Source organism: Suricata suricatta, chromosome X (assembly GCF_006229205.1).
Source record: "Suricata suricatta isolate VVHF042 chromosome X, meerkat_22Aug2017_6uvM2_HiC, whole genome shotgun sequence".
Classification (NCBI taxonomy): domain Eukaryota; kingdom Metazoa; phylum Chordata; class Mammalia; order Carnivora; family Herpestidae; genus Suricata; species Suricata suricatta.
In genome coordinates, this window is record NC_043717.1 from 9,374,657 (window position 1) to 9,392,217 (window position 17,561).

At 47.0% G+C, this 17,561-nt stretch overlaps 2 protein-coding genes across 2 annotated transcripts in view; both read left to right on the plus strand.

Annotated features, from left to right (window-relative positions):
• Positions 1-6,268, plus strand: TCEANC (transcription elongation factor A N-terminal and central domain containing). The gene is made up of 2 exons (XM_029929432.1): positions 1-90; positions 5,142-6,268. The coding sequence occupies exon 2, from the start codon at positions 5,150-5,152 to the stop codon at positions 6,197-6,199; it is 1,050 nt and encodes a 349-aa protein (XP_029785292.1). The 5' UTR covers positions 1-90; positions 5,142-5,149; the 3' UTR covers positions 6,200-6,268.
• The window catches only part of RAB9A (RAB9A, member RAS oncogene family), a 48,138-nt gene continuing 30,583 nt past the window's right edge, over positions 7-17,561 (plus strand). The window contains exon 1 of the mRNA XM_029929434.1: positions 7-90. Within this exon, the coding sequence (XP_029785294.1) occupies positions 71-90 (20 nt within the window). The 5' untranslated portion in view covers positions 7-70. The remainder of the gene's footprint in view (positions 91-17,561) is intronic.

Genomic DNA, 17,561 nt, shown 5'->3' on the forward strand with positions numbered 1-17,561 from the left:
CCACACACCTGTGGCGGGGTCGCCGTGAGGACTGAGATGACGCGCGTGTGTGGCCTGTAGAGTTGTTAGAATGCCTTCGGCCGCTGAGAGGTAAGGGACGGAATGCGTGTGGGCACTTGGGTGCCTCGTGACACAAAACATCACAGCCACTGGTCGTCATTCGTAGAGAAGGTTCTGCGCCATGCCATGCACGGCAAGTGTTTTAACGCTTCCGAAGGGAAAACCCAAAACCAGAGAGGTTCTGTGCATTCGGTCCAAGAAGAGGACAGGAGCGGTCTTCGGGCTGCGGTGGTGACGGCTCTGGTCTAAATCAGAGTCCCCGGGACGGCTGGGACGATACCCAGGCCTCCGCCCAGGGGTCCTGATCCATGCTCTCTGGGACAGGGCCCTGGCATTGGTTTTGGTTTTGCTGTTAAATTTCTCCAGATGATTCAGGTTTCTAGTCAGGGCTGAGAACCACTCATGGTGAGACTCAGGCCATTTGCCTGGCCGAGGACCTGGGGCTCTGTCCTGAGGGCAGAGGGAACCTATGGAGGGCTTTGAATGGGAAAATGAGGAAATATCATGGAGAGATCTGTACTTTTTCATTCCTACACTCACCGTGCGGCTCACACACACCACGCTGAGATCAAGAGTCTCGTGTTCTACGGGCAGAGCCAGCCAGGCGCTCCTATGATACATATTTATTAAATGAACTCTGGGGGGCTCTAAACTGGACCCATAGCTTACTTTGTCTTCCTACGGCAATTCTCAAAATCTTGTGTCTCAGTTGCTTTCATGGTATACCCCCCAAGGGCAATAAATGCTTTCTGTCCACACCGTTGTCCCACAGAGAGCATAGAAAGTTTGACGGGATATAAATGCTGTTAAAAGTATGGAGGAGAATGGAAAATAGTATGGCGGTTCCTGGAAAATTGAAAATAGAATTCCCAAATGACCCAGCAACCGCCCTCCTGGGTATTCACGCCCAAGCATTAAAGGCAGGGTCTCGGAGAGATCTTTGTACACCCATGCGCACAGCACCATTATTCACACCGGCTGGAAGGGGCCGGCCAGCCCCTCGGGCCACCAGCCGGTGAATAGACACATAAACTGTGCTTTATGCATACACTGGCATATTATCCAGTGTTAGTAAGGGTCCATTGCAGGTATAGACCACATGTGCTACAACGCAGGTGACCTTTGAGGACGTTACGCTAAGTGGAATGAGCCAGACACAAATGGCCAGAAGCCGTAGAGTTCCAGTTCAGTGTGGCGTGCTGTCACATTTGTAGAGACAGAAAGTAGGGTGACGGTTGCCAAGGGCCACAGAGGAGAAAGGAGCGGGAGATTGTTTAACGGGCACAGAGTTGGTTTGGCGAGATGCAAAGAGTTCTGGGCGTTGGTTGCATAGCAACGTGACTGTGCTTACTGTCACTTAGCCGTCCGCTCAGAGGTGGCTCATGTGGTAAGTCTGAGGCTGTGTGTATTTTTTCACAATCAAAGATGAAGAAGAAGGAAACGAGAAGTAAATAAAAGGACACGTGAAGTAAGGAGCACAGGGCTCACGCACGAGGACGTTCACGTGTACGGATCCACAGAAGTGAAGACACGGTGCTGCTCGGAAGACACGGGGGCCCCCAGGCCGCTGCTCCGTGTCCCCAGAACCTCCGGGAACTGCCGACCCTTGGCTGGGAAACTCTGACCCGAGTTAAACATTGCTCGGCCTCCACATGGGCGCTCCCTGTCTCTTATTAACCGCCTTGGTGACACCCAGCCGGCACCAGTCCTGCTGCCTTTGGTAGTGACGCGTCAGCAGTGAGTACGGAACACAGGCCTGATGAGTGTTTTCTCCTCGTCGGGCAGCTTCCTAGCACGCTGGGGAGGAGGCTTCAAGTGCATTCAGCAGCTTGAGACCTTAGTATTGTGACAGTGGCCGCCAGGCTTCCTGTAGGTCCCGGGAGCTGAGGCACACAGGTCAGAGAAACGTTCAGCGATGGAAGGCATGTAGTTTTCATTTTTCTGTGTTGCCTTGCCTGTTCTTTGTTTACTGAGCCTTTTTCTTTCCCTTCTTTCTTTCTTTTCTTTTTGATGCAGAGAGAGAGAGAGAGAGAGAGAGATTGCATATGTGCACAAGGTGGGGAGGACAGAGAAACAGGGAGAGAATTCCAAGGAGGCTCCAGGCCGTCAGCGCCGACAGCACAGAGCCCGACACAAGCCCGCATCCCACAAGCCGCTAGATCATGACCTGAGCCGAAATCAGGAGTGGAACGCTTAACCGCTTAACCGACTGAGTCCCCCAGGGCCCCAGTGAGCCTTCGATTCTCAGGGAGACCTCCTTCGCTGTTTTCACTGTGTAAAAGCAGAATTTTGAATCGGTAAAGCAATAATCTTGAAGTACCGATTCTCGATAATGAGAAACATAGCCTCTTAAGATCCCAAATTGCTGGCCCACTGAGTGTTAAATAAATTTAAAGAACAACAAAAACAAAAAAACCCCACCCAAGCTGCCTACATCCCAGCTCCCTTCCGTGGCAAAAATGCCGGGCTCGCGATCGTGGTCATTCTTGAGCTGGCCCAGCAGGGAAAACCCCACTAGGAACCTCATCGCTGTGACCAAGGGGCGATTGATCTGGCTTAGACTCCGTGATCGACTTCGTACGGAACTGTAGATTGCTGATCTGAAGGCAAAGCCACAGGTCCTGTAGCAGCTGTGTGACATTCGGATTCCCAGGGAAGGTAGAAGTCCGATCCGCTGACGGTGTCCAGTATGCAAGCATTGTAAATATATGTCCACCATGAAATTAGATCAGACTGATCACTTTTCTGGTTGTGAAAATAATACATGCGCATCATACAAAAAAGGAAGGACTAAAAGAACAAACCAAAATCATCTAAAATCATACCATTCAGAAAATGTCACCATCTAAAATTTTGTGTATTTATTTTCAACCTTTTCACATGTGATTTTTAAATAAAATATGGATCAGACTCCATATACTGTTTTTAAGTAGCTTTATTCAGGGGGCACCTGGATGGCTCAATTGGTGAAGCATCCAATTTCGGCTCAGGTCATGATCTTGCAGTTCATGAGTTGGAGCCCTGCGTTCGTCTCTGTGCTGACAGCTTAGAGCCTGCAGCCTGCTTTCCAACTATGTGTCTCCCTCTCTCTGCCCCTCCCCACTTACTCACTCACTCTCTCTCTCAAAAATAAATAAACATTAAAAAATAAAAATGTAAAAACAGGGGTGCCTGGGTGGCTCAGTAGGTTAAGCATCCAACTTCAGCTCGGGTCATGATCTTGTAGTTCATGAGTTCGAGCCCCACGCCAGGCTCTGTGCTGCTTTAGATTCTGGGTCTCCCTCTCTCTCTGCCTCTTCTCTGCGCGTTCTCTGTCTCTCTCTCTCTCTCTCTCTCTCCAAAATAAACATTAAAAAAATTTTAAATAACTTTATTCAGATATAATCAGCATACCATACAGTTAACCTCCTCAAAGTGTCCACTTCACTGGTTGTAAGTGTACTTGCACTTGGGCAGTTCATCATCACAGTCCACTTTAGGGAAGATTTTCCACTTGCCCCAGGAAAACCTCTACACCCATTGGTAGCCACCCCCTTTCATCCCACCCCACTGGGTTCCCCCCATCCCTTCACCCCAGCCCTCATCAACACTAATCCATTTTCTATCTCTAGATTTGCCTCTTCCGGGCATTTCATATAAATGGAATCATACGATACGTGGTCTTTGTGTTTAGCTTAGCGTAGTGTCTGCAAGGCTCATCCACATTGTACGTTTCAGAATTTCATATGTATGTTGCCAAATACCATTGCATTGTATGGACGTGCGGTATTCTGCTTATCCATCAGTTGACAAACATTCAGGTTGTTTCCAGTTGGGGGCTGTTAAGAATTGTGCTGCTATGAACATTTGTGTGCAAGTTTAACCATTCGGGACCTTCCAGTTTCTCTGCAGTTTGACAGTCTCTTGCATATACAGCCTCCACATCTCTCGTTTCCCTAACTTAAACTTGCAGAAGTGCAGTCACTCACCACAAGGTCACTGCATTTTACAGAACTGGTCGGACGGTATCTAAGAAGACGGCATGGATTCTCTCTGCTCCTGGCTTTAGTGTCAGCCTGTGTGCTTGGTGATGGGTGTTTAATATCAAGTGCTAGAAAATGGAGGCCCATGAGTTTTTTAAGAGACCGGTCCCTACCATCAAGACGGGTGTGCCTACATTTTGACATAATGGGCACACACCTGCCCATTACAGATGGGTAGATTAGATTCAAGGGTAGCAAGGTTAGATACCTTTGGTGGAGAGAAAAAATAGACTGGTTAGATAAAGGAAACATTTGGCTGCCCAGAATGGGGTTCACACAGACACAGTCATCAAGCAACTTTGTACACCTCACAGTTAAAAAATTAATGGAACCAAGCTGGCCTAGGCACGAGCTTGGTCCAAAGTCGTAAGTTGTCCAGACTGCTTAGGCTGAACCCTGTTGTTGGGAAGACTCAGAGGTCAGCACAGTGCCTTTTGACTCTTGGGGCCCAGCAGCCCTGTCTGCAGCTGCCTTCCAACCTGTACTGTCTCACGATTTCCTCCAATGTCCTTCGGACGTCTCCATGGCATCCCCTTATGGCTCTCTCCGTCTTTTATATTCAGAACAGTACCACTGAAAGATGATAAAGTCAGCAAGTCGTTCAGTTACGTAGCTGAATGGGGGGTGGCGGGAGATAGTCCAGCTTTGCCCAGACTTCCCTGTTGATGCTGACGCCAGCACGATTTCCTGCCCGGCAGGACCTCTAGATCCCGTCCACAGCAGTTGGCCAGTCTGGACCCGGAAAGGTCGTGCGTTTGTACAATCGGAGATAGCAAAAGTTCTAGAGTTCTTCCAGCAAGCTTCTTTTAAGCAACTGGGAATGTAGAAGCCGCTTGCAGTGCTGCCCTTTTTTTTCAACTACTGGGACTCAGACTTTTGAAACTGAACCATGTCACATTGCAGAGGCCGTTTTCTAACATGTCACCCCCGCCCCCCCTTGTTGTTACACAACTCTTTCTGAAAACAGCATGCAGGTAACTGGCAGAAAGCACTGCTGTTAGGAAGCTGCGATTGGCAAGCCCGAGCCTAAAAAAATGGAAACCTCTTTTTTCTTTGCAGCTCTAAAGATGTCTGACAAGAACCAGATCGCTGCCACAGCTTCCCTTATTGAGCAACTGACGTCTAGAAGGAATTTTGAGGATCTTGGCAACCACCTCACTGAGCTAGAAAGCCTTCATGTGACTAAAGAGCACCTCCAGGAAACCGTTGTGGTCAGGGCCGTGTACGGAGTCCTCAAAACTTGCCCCACAGTGGCTTTGAAAAAGAAAGCCAAGCGTCTGTTGTCAGAATGGAAAGGTCTCTACAAGGATGCGCACTTGAAACCAACGAACAGCCTGAAATCATTCCCTGCGGGTAGAAATGAAGAAAACCCAGGGCTTTCTCATGACCCACATCAGGGTAAGATGCTGGGCGGCTCCAGATCTAATTCATCATCCCACGACGTTGCAGAAGCCATTGAAGCGATTGCGCCTAAAGATAGCGCTCGTCCAATGGGACCCGAGGAAGAGCATTTCAGGGGTGGTGACCCTAAATCCGCCGATGAGAGATCCAGTGAGTTGCTGGATCCCACGGTACCTGTGAGAGCTAAATGCACAGAGCTTCTTTACGAAGCTTTAACGAGGTCTTCCGCAGATCAGCCCAGAGCTGATTTGTGGCGCAACCTGGCGAGAGACATTGAGGAACACATTTTTGCCCTTTATTCCAAGAACCTGAAAAAATACAAAACTTGTGTTAGGAGCAAAGTCGCCAATCTGAAGAACCCCAAAAGTTCCCACTTACAACAAAGCTTGCTCTCTGGGACCGTGTCTCCGCGAGAATTTGCCGCGATGACCGTCCTGGAAATGGCACACGAGGACCTGAAGCAGCTGAGAGCCTCATACACGGAGTCTTGCATACAGGAACACCACCTTCCCCAAGTGGTGGGCGGCACGCACACAGAGAAAATAAAATGCAGGCGCTGTGAGAGGTTCAATTGCAAGGTCACCGTAATCGCCAGAGGAGCGCTTTTCCTTCCAAGTTGGGTGCGGAACTCCAACCCAGACGAAGAAAGGATGACCTATGTGATCTGTAACGAGTGCGGGGAGCAGTGGTACCATAGTGCGTGGGTGTGCCTGTGAGTGCAAACAGGTGCTGTCTTCACAAAGACCCAGGGAGATGCCTGGTTTGTTTGGGGTTTTTTTTTTTTTTTTTTTGGTTACCTCCCTTTCATGCTCAGTCTTACCGTCTTCTTAAAACAAGGCTTCGAAGAAGGAAGGAAAGTCATTCATTGAGGCTCACACCACTGTCGCTAAAAGTTGACAGTTTGGGAAGAGAGCGGACGACTCAGTGTGGTTGAGAGCAGCTCAGCACACGCGGGAGCCTGTTAGACACTCAGAGCCCAGGCCTCACGCGGCCGAGTCTGACTCCGCATTCCGGCAGGATCTCAAGGTGGTTCTGTTCAAGACCGGTTGCGGCTGTCGCAGCAGGCCTGTCGTTCTCAGCAGCGGCTGCGTGTGAAAACCATCTGGGGGGCTTTGAAAACCCACTGGGGCTCAGGGCCCTCCCTAGAACAATTAAATCTGAATTACGGGATCTGATGCAGCCATCAGCATTTCTCTTTTAATTTTTTTTAATTTATTTTTGAGAGACAGAGTGCAAGCAGAGGAGGGGCAGAGAGAGAGGGAGACACAATTGAAGCAGGCTCCAGGTTCTAAGCTAGCTGTCAGCACAGAGCCCAATGTGGGGCTTGAACCCACGAACCGTGAGATCATGACCTGAGCCAAAATTGGATGCTCAACGGACTGAGCCACCCAGGCGCCCCAGCAGCATTTCTTTTTTAATTCCTCAAGTTATTTTAAGACGCAGAGTTGAGAACTATTCACACAGGCTCTCACTTGACTGTCTCACAGCTCTAAGAAAAGAATGTCACTGTACACTTTACAGATGAAGAAACAGGTCCACGGAGGTGCTGTGCCTTGGCTGAGCCACACAACCTTAACTAGCCCAACTCAACGTGCTCCCACATGGGTCTTTTCCAGATTCACTGTCCAAGACCGCCTCACCATTAACTTCCAAGAAGCGTATTCCTGGAGACATGTCTTTAGGCTCCAACATGGGACAGCCAGAGCTTTGTTACTGCCCCCTCTCTTTTCTCACTTTACTTCTCTCTTCCTTGAACCATGAAAGTTATCCTGTAACTAATCCCACAATTAGAAGTTTGTTTCAAGACCTCTTGCTTGGAGGAGTTGTGTATTTTTTGTTATGTTTTTAATTTTTTTTTTGCACAAGTTCTCGAGAGTCTATAAACTGTTTATGAAATTTGGTTTCTGTTGTTAGGGAGTCTTCATGTACTCACAGGCATGTGAGTTTAGCTCTTAGGGGCCGGGGGCACCTGGGGTGGGGCTCAGTCGGTTAAGCATCCAACTCTTTTTTTTCTTTTATAGTTTATTGTCAAGTTGGTTTCCATGTAACACCCAGTGCTCTTCCCCACAAGTGCCCCCCTCCATGCCCATCACCCGCCTTCCCTTTCCCCCCTCCCCCTTCAGTCCTCAGTTTGTTCTCAGTATTCAAAGGTCTCTCATGGTTTGCCTCCCTTCCTCTCCCCAACAATTTTTTCCCCTTCCCCTCCCCTCCGTTCCTCTGCTAAGTTTCTCCTGTTCCACTTATAAGTACAAACATATGGTATCTGTCCTCCTCCGCCTGACTTATTTCGCTTAGCCTGACACCCTCGAGGTCCATCCACGTTGCTACAAATGGCCAGATTTCCTTCTTTCTCATTGCCAAGCATCTGACTCTTGATCTCAGCTCAGGTCATGATGGGGGGGGGGGGGGCGGGGATCTGCAGGGAGGAAAAAAAAACTCTCCTAGGCTCTATAAATGAAACTCTGCAAATTACCACAACAAAAGACAAATTAAGGAGAAAAACAGTTTATTAATATATGTAACATAATACGTATAGGAGGAACTCAGTGATAAAGAACTCAAAAGGATGGTTAGAACTTGGGCTTGTATAGTAGAATCTTAACAAAGAAGCGTACGTTTGTGGAGAAATGAGACAAAGGAAAGGGGCTTTAGGCTTTTAGGGGCAGCAAACTATGGGAGGGTAAGCATATGAGGGTGCTGATGGAAGGTAGTGTGTATTTAGTGAGGTTTGTTTGTGTGGACTCCTCCGTGCCATCCCGTCTCTGACGGTAAGATTGTTACCTCCTTCCTGGTACAGAATTCACAAGGGAGTTTATGTTCTACTTTCAGGCAGGCAGGTGGGAGACACGGAGCTCATTGCACCATTCCGTGTCTGCCTTCTCATTTGCTTTCAGCCCAGAATGATCCTCATGCCAGGATGGCATATCTGGGGACCACACACTCTGAACCCGTCAGGCCTGAAGCTCCAGTTCTGCTTATGTAAAAACAGGCCGTCATCTGTCCGAGGTGGTCCGTTGCCTCAGCCTTTGTTTGAATCTACCGTTTCTCCAGTGAATCAATTCTGAAGGGAAGTCAGTGCTTCAAGGCTTTTCTGGGGTGTTTACCAACCTGTGCAACTGTTTCCGCACAGCCTGCCTTCCGTATGGTTACAGCAGGTTGTGTTCTCTGTTAAGAACTTAGTGGGCATTTGTGGTTAGTTTTTTTTTTCCTTGAGAGAGAGAGAGAGAGAGAGAGAATGAATCCCAAGCAAGCTCCATGTTGTTGACAAGTGCAGAGCCTGATACAGGGCTCGAACTCATAAACACTATGATCATGACCTGAGCCGAAACCAAGAGTCAGATGCTTAACCAACTGAGCCACTCAGGTGCCCCAATGGTTAAAGTTGTAATAAGTTCACTTGTACGTTATCTCCAGGCCTACATTTCTTCACCAGTTCTTTCCCCCCGCCACTCCCAACGTCGGAGCCAGAGCGCTGAAGGCCTAACCACACGGACAGCCACCTCCTGACAGGATTCCCCCAAAAGGGGCATAAAACTCAAATATGTCTGCGTGTTCAAATGCCTTGAGGCCATCGGATGGGGACTCTATGTTGGTATCGTTTCTTCCCGTGGCTTCCCAGGGCTGCTCATTGCGATCTAACACGGTAGTCTTTTAAAGAGGAACTTGCAAAGTCACCCAAAATTTCAAGTTTCACAAACTGGTTTCTTGTGGCTTGGAGTGATCTCAGAAGCTACTCAGTGCTCATAAAAGAGCACATCACATGAGAACCAAGTGTTCACATCAGTGTTTTTTGTGTGTGAGGTTTTTTTTTTTTAATTTTTATACTGGAATTGTGCAAACTTAATTTGCAGACAGAAGCATTTGAAATGGCAGTTCCGTTACTCTCCTCAAATGTAAAAATCTGGGTCTCATCTCCTATCGACGTTGTCAGTGACTTTTGGAACAAGAGCTAGGCAAATAGTAATGTGGGGTTTTTTTCTTTTAGCCAATGAAACAGCATTACATGTTTAAGTATAATCATTCTTTCACATTCTTTGTCTTAGCTGCTTTAAAAAAAAGTGTTTTTCTTTAAAATTGCTTGTGGGAGAAAGGAGCTTTCTTTTTTTTTTAATGTTTATTTTTAAGAGAGAGAGAGAGCAAGCATGCAGGGGAGGGGCAGAGAGAGAGGGAGACTCTATCTGTGCTATCAGCACAGAGCCCAGTGCAGGGCTTGAACTCAGGAACTGTGAGATCATGGCTTGAGCCGAAATCAAAAGTGAGATACGTAAGCGACTGAGCCACCCAGGTACCCCAAGCAGCTTTCATGTAATTTGAAATCATGTTTACAGGAACAGCAAGTGCAGTGGCCCCAAGGTGGGGGGCAGGGGGGGGCGGGGGGGCCGGGGGGGCTGACATGGACTGGCTAGAACAGGAGTCCACCAGGGCTGGGGAACTATGGCAAGAGGAAGAAGGATGAGAGGTGAAGTCGTAAGAGCCATTGGGTTCATTAGGGCCCTTGTCAGTCATGACGAGGACTTTGGGAAGACATCGAGTCCAGGGAGCTGGTAGTGACACCGTTTGAATGGCCTTTGGGAAGGACACTCTGACTGCTTTGTCAAGTTAGATGGGGAGGGAGGCAAGGATGGGTGCCGCCACCCAGTTCGGTGGCCATAGCACTGGTCCAGATGTCATGGAACTGGTTTCAAACCCCAAGCCCGGTCTCCCTGCATCTTTAAGTCCTTGGTGACGGGGTTCCAGACACGCTACTCCAAAATTCCGCACCCTGGCTTATTGAATAAGCTGAAGGAATCTGAGTGACTGGCGTCAGAGGACTCTGTCCCCTCCTTTGTCCCCTGAGGCAGGTCCTAAGACCCTCCAGGGAGGGCCACCCTCCCCTCGTGGCGGGGGGGGAGGAGGAGAAGAGCAGAGGCAGGGACACGGAAATCTGAACGAAGAGGCCTGTCCAGACTTCCCCTCAGCTCATATCCTGTGCTCCTATCACCTTTCTCCATGATGTTGCACTCTTCATGAAGCCTAGTTAGTATAAAAGCGCCCCCCAAAAAACAAAACCAAATCCCACCGGCTTCACTGTGTCGTTGGGGCTTTATTTCCGTCTGAAGGCTCCTGTGTCCTGTAAAATTTATACTAAATACATGTGAATGCTTCCCTCTTGTTAATCTGCCTGTTGTTACAGGGCCCCAGCCCAGAACCTGGATAGGGTGGAAGAAAAAAGATTCTCTTTTCCTTCCTTATGTTGGCAATTTGGCAAATGTGCGTTTCATCAGATGCCACCAGTGCCACGGCCCCTGCCCATGATATAGATCAGCTAATGGCACCGAGACCCAGCCCCATACGCAGCCCAGAGCCTGGATCCCGGTTGCCGGGGCTCGGAGGGGTCCCTGCAGCAGCCGCGACACCTGAATGCGGAAGGTCCCTCTGGGCCCTTTCCCACATCACTCTCCCTTTGTCCCCGTTACTTTTTTTAGATAAAAAAAAGTTGGGCACAATTGCAGCTCTGTGTCTTTCCCCAGCACTTCCCCGAGCTGAGAGGCCCCTTTCACTGCCGATTACCATTTCTCAACAGCAGCCAGGAAGCCGCAGCCTCTTCATCTCTCAGGTCAGGTTGCTTTCTTTATGACTTCCCAGTAAATGCAAAATAGTTCACAAAACTACTTTCCTATCTCACAGGGCTCTTTGTTGGAAGTTCCTAGATTATAGGAGGCGTCCGACGCCTTGCTTTCAGAACAGCCGTCAAATCAAAAAGAGCGGAGAGGACAGCTTCATACATTCCCATCTGCATGATTCTCTAAAATGAAGTTTCCAGAGATGTTGCCGCACGTTATCAGAAACGCCATGCACTAGTGATTGCACCTCACTCCATTGCCAGGTGCTGGGGGCAGTGAGATGGTCAAGAGACAACCCAGGCCTTGGGGACCCACAGCATGATGTAGCCGGCTATCATTTTACATTTTAAGAGCCATGAGAGAGACATGGACTGACTGATGGACGAGGCAGGGGTGCAGGGTACCCGGAAGAATCAGGGAGGGCTTCACGGAGGCTGTGACCCTTAGGGTAAATCTGGAGATGAAGTTGGCCAGGCAGAAGAAGGGGTAAGGGTATCCCATCGCCATATTTGCTCGATTCCTGGCCTTTTATGCACAGCATCTCATTTAATCTTCACGACTACCCCACCAGCATTTTAGAGGTGAGGAAACTGAGGCAGAGGGAGATTAAGTTCTTGCGCAGGAAGTACACAGAGGCAACACCAGATGGGGTGTTGTCTGGGGGCTGGGTTTTTTGTTTTTTGTTTTTTTTTTTTTGTATATCCATTCGCTTCCAGAAACATCCTGACTTCCTGTTAATTCTACCCAAGGTACAACTGTTTTTTTAGTTGTGGTTTGTTTTTTCAATGACTGAAGTGTGCAATTTATAGACTCCACCTCACTCCAGTGCTGTGCGTCCCTCCCTCTGACGGAGAGATGAGCCAGGACCACTGGCACCCCATGCTGGTGCTCCTGACTTGGGACCCTTCCCAAACCTAGTGGTGTCCATGCGGTTTATCCGATTTCCTGAAAAGGAAGTGATTTTTAAAATAAGTAAATTTTCAAACAGAAAAACATGTAGCTTTTAGGGGCGCCTGAGTGGCTCAGTAGGTTGAGTGTCTGACTTGGGTTCAGGTCGCTATCTCAAGGTTCCTGAGTTTAAGCCCCGCATCAGGCTCTGCACCGACAGAATGGACCCTGCTTCGAATTCTGTGTCTCCCTCTCCCTCTGCCCCTCCCCCACTCATGCATGCGTGTTTTCTCTCTCTCTCTCAAATAAACATTAAAAAAAAACCAAAAACATGTAGCTTTTAAAAGGACATATGTTTATATTTTTGAATTTGAAGACTGTAAGTGTATAAATGCAGCTTCGAATATCATTTCCTCTAAAATACAGTGGCGTTTATATCTTCATTCTCTGTGTGGCCTAGGGAAACTATATAACAAAGATAACAATCAATTATGACAAACTAACCAAGCTGTTTTGTATCCTTTGTTAAATTTCTGCAGGCATCCTGCAGGATAATTTTTTAAAAAATTAAATTTGTTGGACTTATTCTTGCTTTCTTTTAAAATACAAAGAGGGTACAAATGGAAGTCTTTTTCAAATGATGGCACATACTTTCTAAAAAAATCTAAAACGACCCTAGGAAAGTTACAGATCCAATTAATAAACAAAATGTTGCCCATTCAAAAGCTTCACTATTTTTAGACTGTTCACTTTCAAAAGGTGTATTACATGGAAGTGTAATAAACATGGAGAGAGCGTCCCAGCAGCTGCTTTTAAATCCTCGAAATAGCATCCTAATTTGCTAAATTCACCTTTGTGGATGGAAACAAGTCGCTTCCAAGTTTGTAGCATGGGGTCCTCTGGCCGGGTCCCGCCTAGTGCGCCGATCGGATCTGTCAGGGACTGAGGACACAGGGCTGTAAATCACTTTCCCCGTCCTCGACCACAGCATAGCCAGAGTTTGCTTGCCCACACCCTGTTCCCTTGGCTCTTGCCCATGGCAGGGGACCCGATCGTACGTCCGTCGGGCCAGCTGAAGGAGACAGTCATCTACATCTGAGCAGAAAGGACCCCCAGGTTTAAGTGGCTTATGTGTTGGCATCTGTGAGTCCAGCAGGGGGTCTTGCCTGTCGTGTCTTCTCACACCAAGGACTTCCATCTGCACGGCTCTGTTTTCATGCCCCAGATGCATTCCCCACCCCCCACCCCTGGCTTTGTGAAATCTCACAAGTTGCTGAGCGGAAAGTTTCCAAGCATTTTAGTGAATTTCAGTATCATTTCAAAATGAGACAGTGGCTCCAGGGCCTGGGGGTTTCCTTCAAGGTTAGATGAGGACAGTCAGCAATCCATGGTGGGGATGGTTCACAACTGCAAATATGCTAAGCACCATCGAATTATACACTTGAAATGGGCGAACTGTGTGGTCTGGGACTGAGATCTCTATAAATAAAGCTGTTGGGAAAAAAATCAAACGAGCTGAGGGAGGGAATTAGAAATAGGACTTCTAGTGGATATTCATCGCAGCAAGTCATTGTGAACGTTCAGTATATTCATGCACGTAATGCAGAAATAATGGCAGTCTCCCTCAAAGGGGCCTTGCAGGAGGCGCCCCGGCCAGTTTGCACTGACAGAGAGAGAGGCCTCTGTCCAGGCGGTTGGCTGGGCCTCAGGCTTTGCATTTCTGCGTAGAAGGCCCCTCCCTCTTTCAGTCACAAAACAAACAGGGCTAAAGTTTCCATCCACGGTCATCGCTCCTTACGTTCCTTCCCTGCTTGTCAAGCCACAGACTTGAGCTGCACTGTATCAATGACATCAAGCCCCTAGAACACAGAAAATCTTAGAGCAGTGCCGTTTACGTGCCTAGTTAGATCCGTCCTTAGAAAAGAAACTGCAGATGAATTCAGTGCTCCACTCTGGCTACCGCACAGTGAGGCCCTGGGATCAGCAGCCGCAGCCAGACCTGGGAGCGAATACAAAACCGGGGGCCCCATCTTGGACCTGTTGAATCAGAACGTACGTTTTCACAAAGCCCTCAGTGACTCCTCACAATGCACAGTACAGTCTATGAATGTTCTCCTACCACAGTGACTGGGCCTGGGAACACTGCCTCCCCACTTCTACTTTGGGACGAAATGCCCCAGTTTCTAGCTAACGCTGGTCTCTCAACTCTCAGCTCGTCTTGCCCATGAATCATTGCCAATGTCCACACCGCTCAATGCAAGGAACAACTTTCACCCCATTCAAAACGCTCGCTTCCTTCTTGAGCATGCTTTTCACGTGGTTTGCGGGGGGTTGGCTGTCCCGGGTCTCCCCTCTTACCGACCACTCTATCTCCGTATTGTTTGCTGCTTCCTCATTATTTTCCTAACCTCTTAACTTTGGAGTGGCCAGAGTGTAGACATTGGACACCTTCTGTATCTACACTCACGCCTTTGTTGATTTATCTAAATCTGTGGTCTCAATACCATCTATAGGCTATTGACTCCCCCTCTTTATCTTTGGACTTGAATATCTCCTCTGAATCCCAGGACCCCAAATCTAACAGCTTCCTTGAGAACTCTACTTGGATGTCTAAAGCATCTCAAACTTGGTTTATTTTTTTTTTAAGTTTATTTTTTGAGAGATAAAGAGACAGTGTGAGGAGAGGAGGGCAGAGAGAGTGAGAGAGAATAGCAGGCAGGCTCTGTGCTGATGAGCCCAATGCGGGGCTTGAACTCACGAAACCGTGAGATCATGACCTGAGCTGAAACCAAGAGTTGGACACTCAACTGACTGAGCCACCCAGGCGCCCCAAACCTTGTCTGTTTAAGCTCAAGCTTCTGATCTTCTCTCCAACACTACTTCTCCACTAAATAGCAACTCCATACTTGCAAAACTTAAGCTAGAAACCTTGGAGGTCTGATTGACTCCTTTCTTTCTCTCCTATTGAACTTCCAACCAATTAGCAAATCCTATTGGCTCTATTCCAAAGAAGAAGAAGCCTGCCTTAAAAATGGGCAAAAGATTTGGGGCACCTGGGTTGTTGAGTATCCGACTCTTTATTTCAGCTCAGGTCACGATCCCAGGGTTGTGGGATCGAGCCCCACTTCAGGTTCACTTTGACGGTGTGGAGCCTGCTTGGGATTCTCTACCCCTCTCTCTCTGTCCTTCCCCCACTTATGCATGTGCACGTTCTCTTTCTTTAACTCAAAAATAAATAAGTAAACCTTAAAAAAAAAGATTTTCTCTTCTCTGCTTACACTCTCATAAATAAATAAATAAATAAATAAATAAATAAATAAATACAATGGGCAAAAGATTTAAATAGACATTCCACCAAAGAAGATCAAAGAAGATACAAGCATGTCCAGTAAGCACATGAAAAGATGCTCAACATCATTAGTCATGGGGAAATGCAAATCAAGACCACCATGAAATACCACTTCATGCCCACTATGGTGGCCATAATCAGAACACTGGAGTCTCTCCCTGTCTCTCAAAAATAAATAAAAAACAGAAAAAAAAAAAAAACACTGGCAAACAACAGGTGCTGGAGAGGATGTAGAGAAATTGGAACTCTGTACTTTGATGCTGGGGATGTAAAATGCCGCAGCCACTTGAGAAGACCATTTGGCAGTTTCTTAAGAAGTTAAATACAATTTTACTATACAGCCCCAGGAATCTCCCCCCTTGGTACATACTCAAGTGAAAACATAAGCCCACACAAAGACTTGTGTATGAATGTTCACAACAACATCATTCACATTCGGCAAAACATGTAGCAATGCAGATATTCATCAGCTGGTGAATGGATAGACAAATTACGGTCTCTCCATTAAAAAAAATATTATTCAGTGATATAAAGGAATGAAGTAGCGATATCATGCCATAATGTGGACAAGTTTTGGAAACATTTGCTAAGTGCAAGAAGCCAGTCATAAAAGACCACACTTTCTATGACTCCAGTTATATGAAATGCCCAGAATGGGCAAATCCGTCAGGACAGAGGTAGATGCCTAGTTACTGGAGGCTGAGGGTTGGCCTGGGGCCTGACTGCTAATGGGCACGAGGGACCCTATTGGGGCGATGGAACTATTTGAAAATTGGATTGTGGTGATGGCTGCACAGCTCTGGAAAACTCTGCACAGACTCTCGAAATCATTGAATTGTAGACTTAAAACGTGTGAATTTTGGTGTATGTAAATTACACCTCCAGAAAGCTGTTATAAACATCCAGAATCTGACTGTATTATGCTCTCTGACACTGTATCTAGTGTATAGACAATTGTCCAGTTGCCTTTTACCTTTCCCTTTTTTGTATGTTGTTTTCCACTTTAGTGTTCAATAACACTACCAGTAGAAATAAATAAGGAAAAGGAGATTTTTTTTAAGATTCTGTGTATTCATTGTTTTACTTCCCAGAAGGCCCTGAAAATCTTAGGTAAGGAACATAGTTGAAAGAGTTGTGGGGCGCCTGGGTGGCTCAGTCGGTTGAGTGTCCAACTCTTGATTTCCGCTCAGGTCGTGATCCCAGGGTGGTGGGATCAAGCCCCGCATCACACTCCGTGCTCAGTGTGAAGCCCGCTTAAGATTCTCTCTCTCTGCCTCTGCCCCTCTCCCCTGCTCACATGCTTGCTTGCTCTTGCTCTCGCTCTCTCTCTCTCTCTAAAATAAAAAAGATAAAGAACCATTTAGTGATTTTGTTGCTCTTGATTTTTTTTCTCTGCATTACAGAATGTGCTTGGCTATATGTCAGTAATTCTCGCAGTGCCTCTTTGAAAATAATCATCCCCAAATCACACATATGAACACTATTTGCCACATACGAGTTTTTTTTTAGTGGTTTCTAGTATATTCACAAGATTGTACAACCATCACCATCATCTAATTCCAGAATATTTCCATCACCACTCCTGAAAACCACCTTAAAGCCATTGGCAGTCACTTCCCATTCTTCCCTCCCTCCAGTCCCTGGAACCACTAATCTACGTTCTGCCTCCGGATTTACCTGCCCTGGACATTACACATCAGTGGAATCGTGTAATATGTGGCCTTTGTGTCCGGCTTCTTTCACATGTGTGCCTTTTGGGTTTTTATTTTCTTTTGTTTTTTTACTGACCGAAGGAACTATACTGGCCTTTATTTAAAAGTGCAGCTTTAACTGAGTTTACATAAATAAATTCACATTTACAGCTGTCATAATTGTACTTCTTCATTTTTTATGTCAATAATTTTTGGTAATCACATGTTAACACTTGACATTTTGAAAGAAAAACACCCCCCCCTCCACTTATCTACAAGATAAAGGTCACAAGATTTTTTTTCTTTAAGAAAAGGGAAATAAGGATATTTTCCCTTCGTTACTTACTGTAGTTGGCCGAGTTGAGTTGAGTCTGATTTCATCACTATAACCATTGTCTTTAGTGAAGGCTTGTAGCCATTGTTTAGTAAGGAGCAAAGTTAGGGATTCTCGGCAACGGCTTGGATCGGGTTTTCCTCCCCTGCATGCCTTCTTCCAAACACACACACCGTGTGGTATAAAATTATTGTGCATTTGCAGTATATGGCT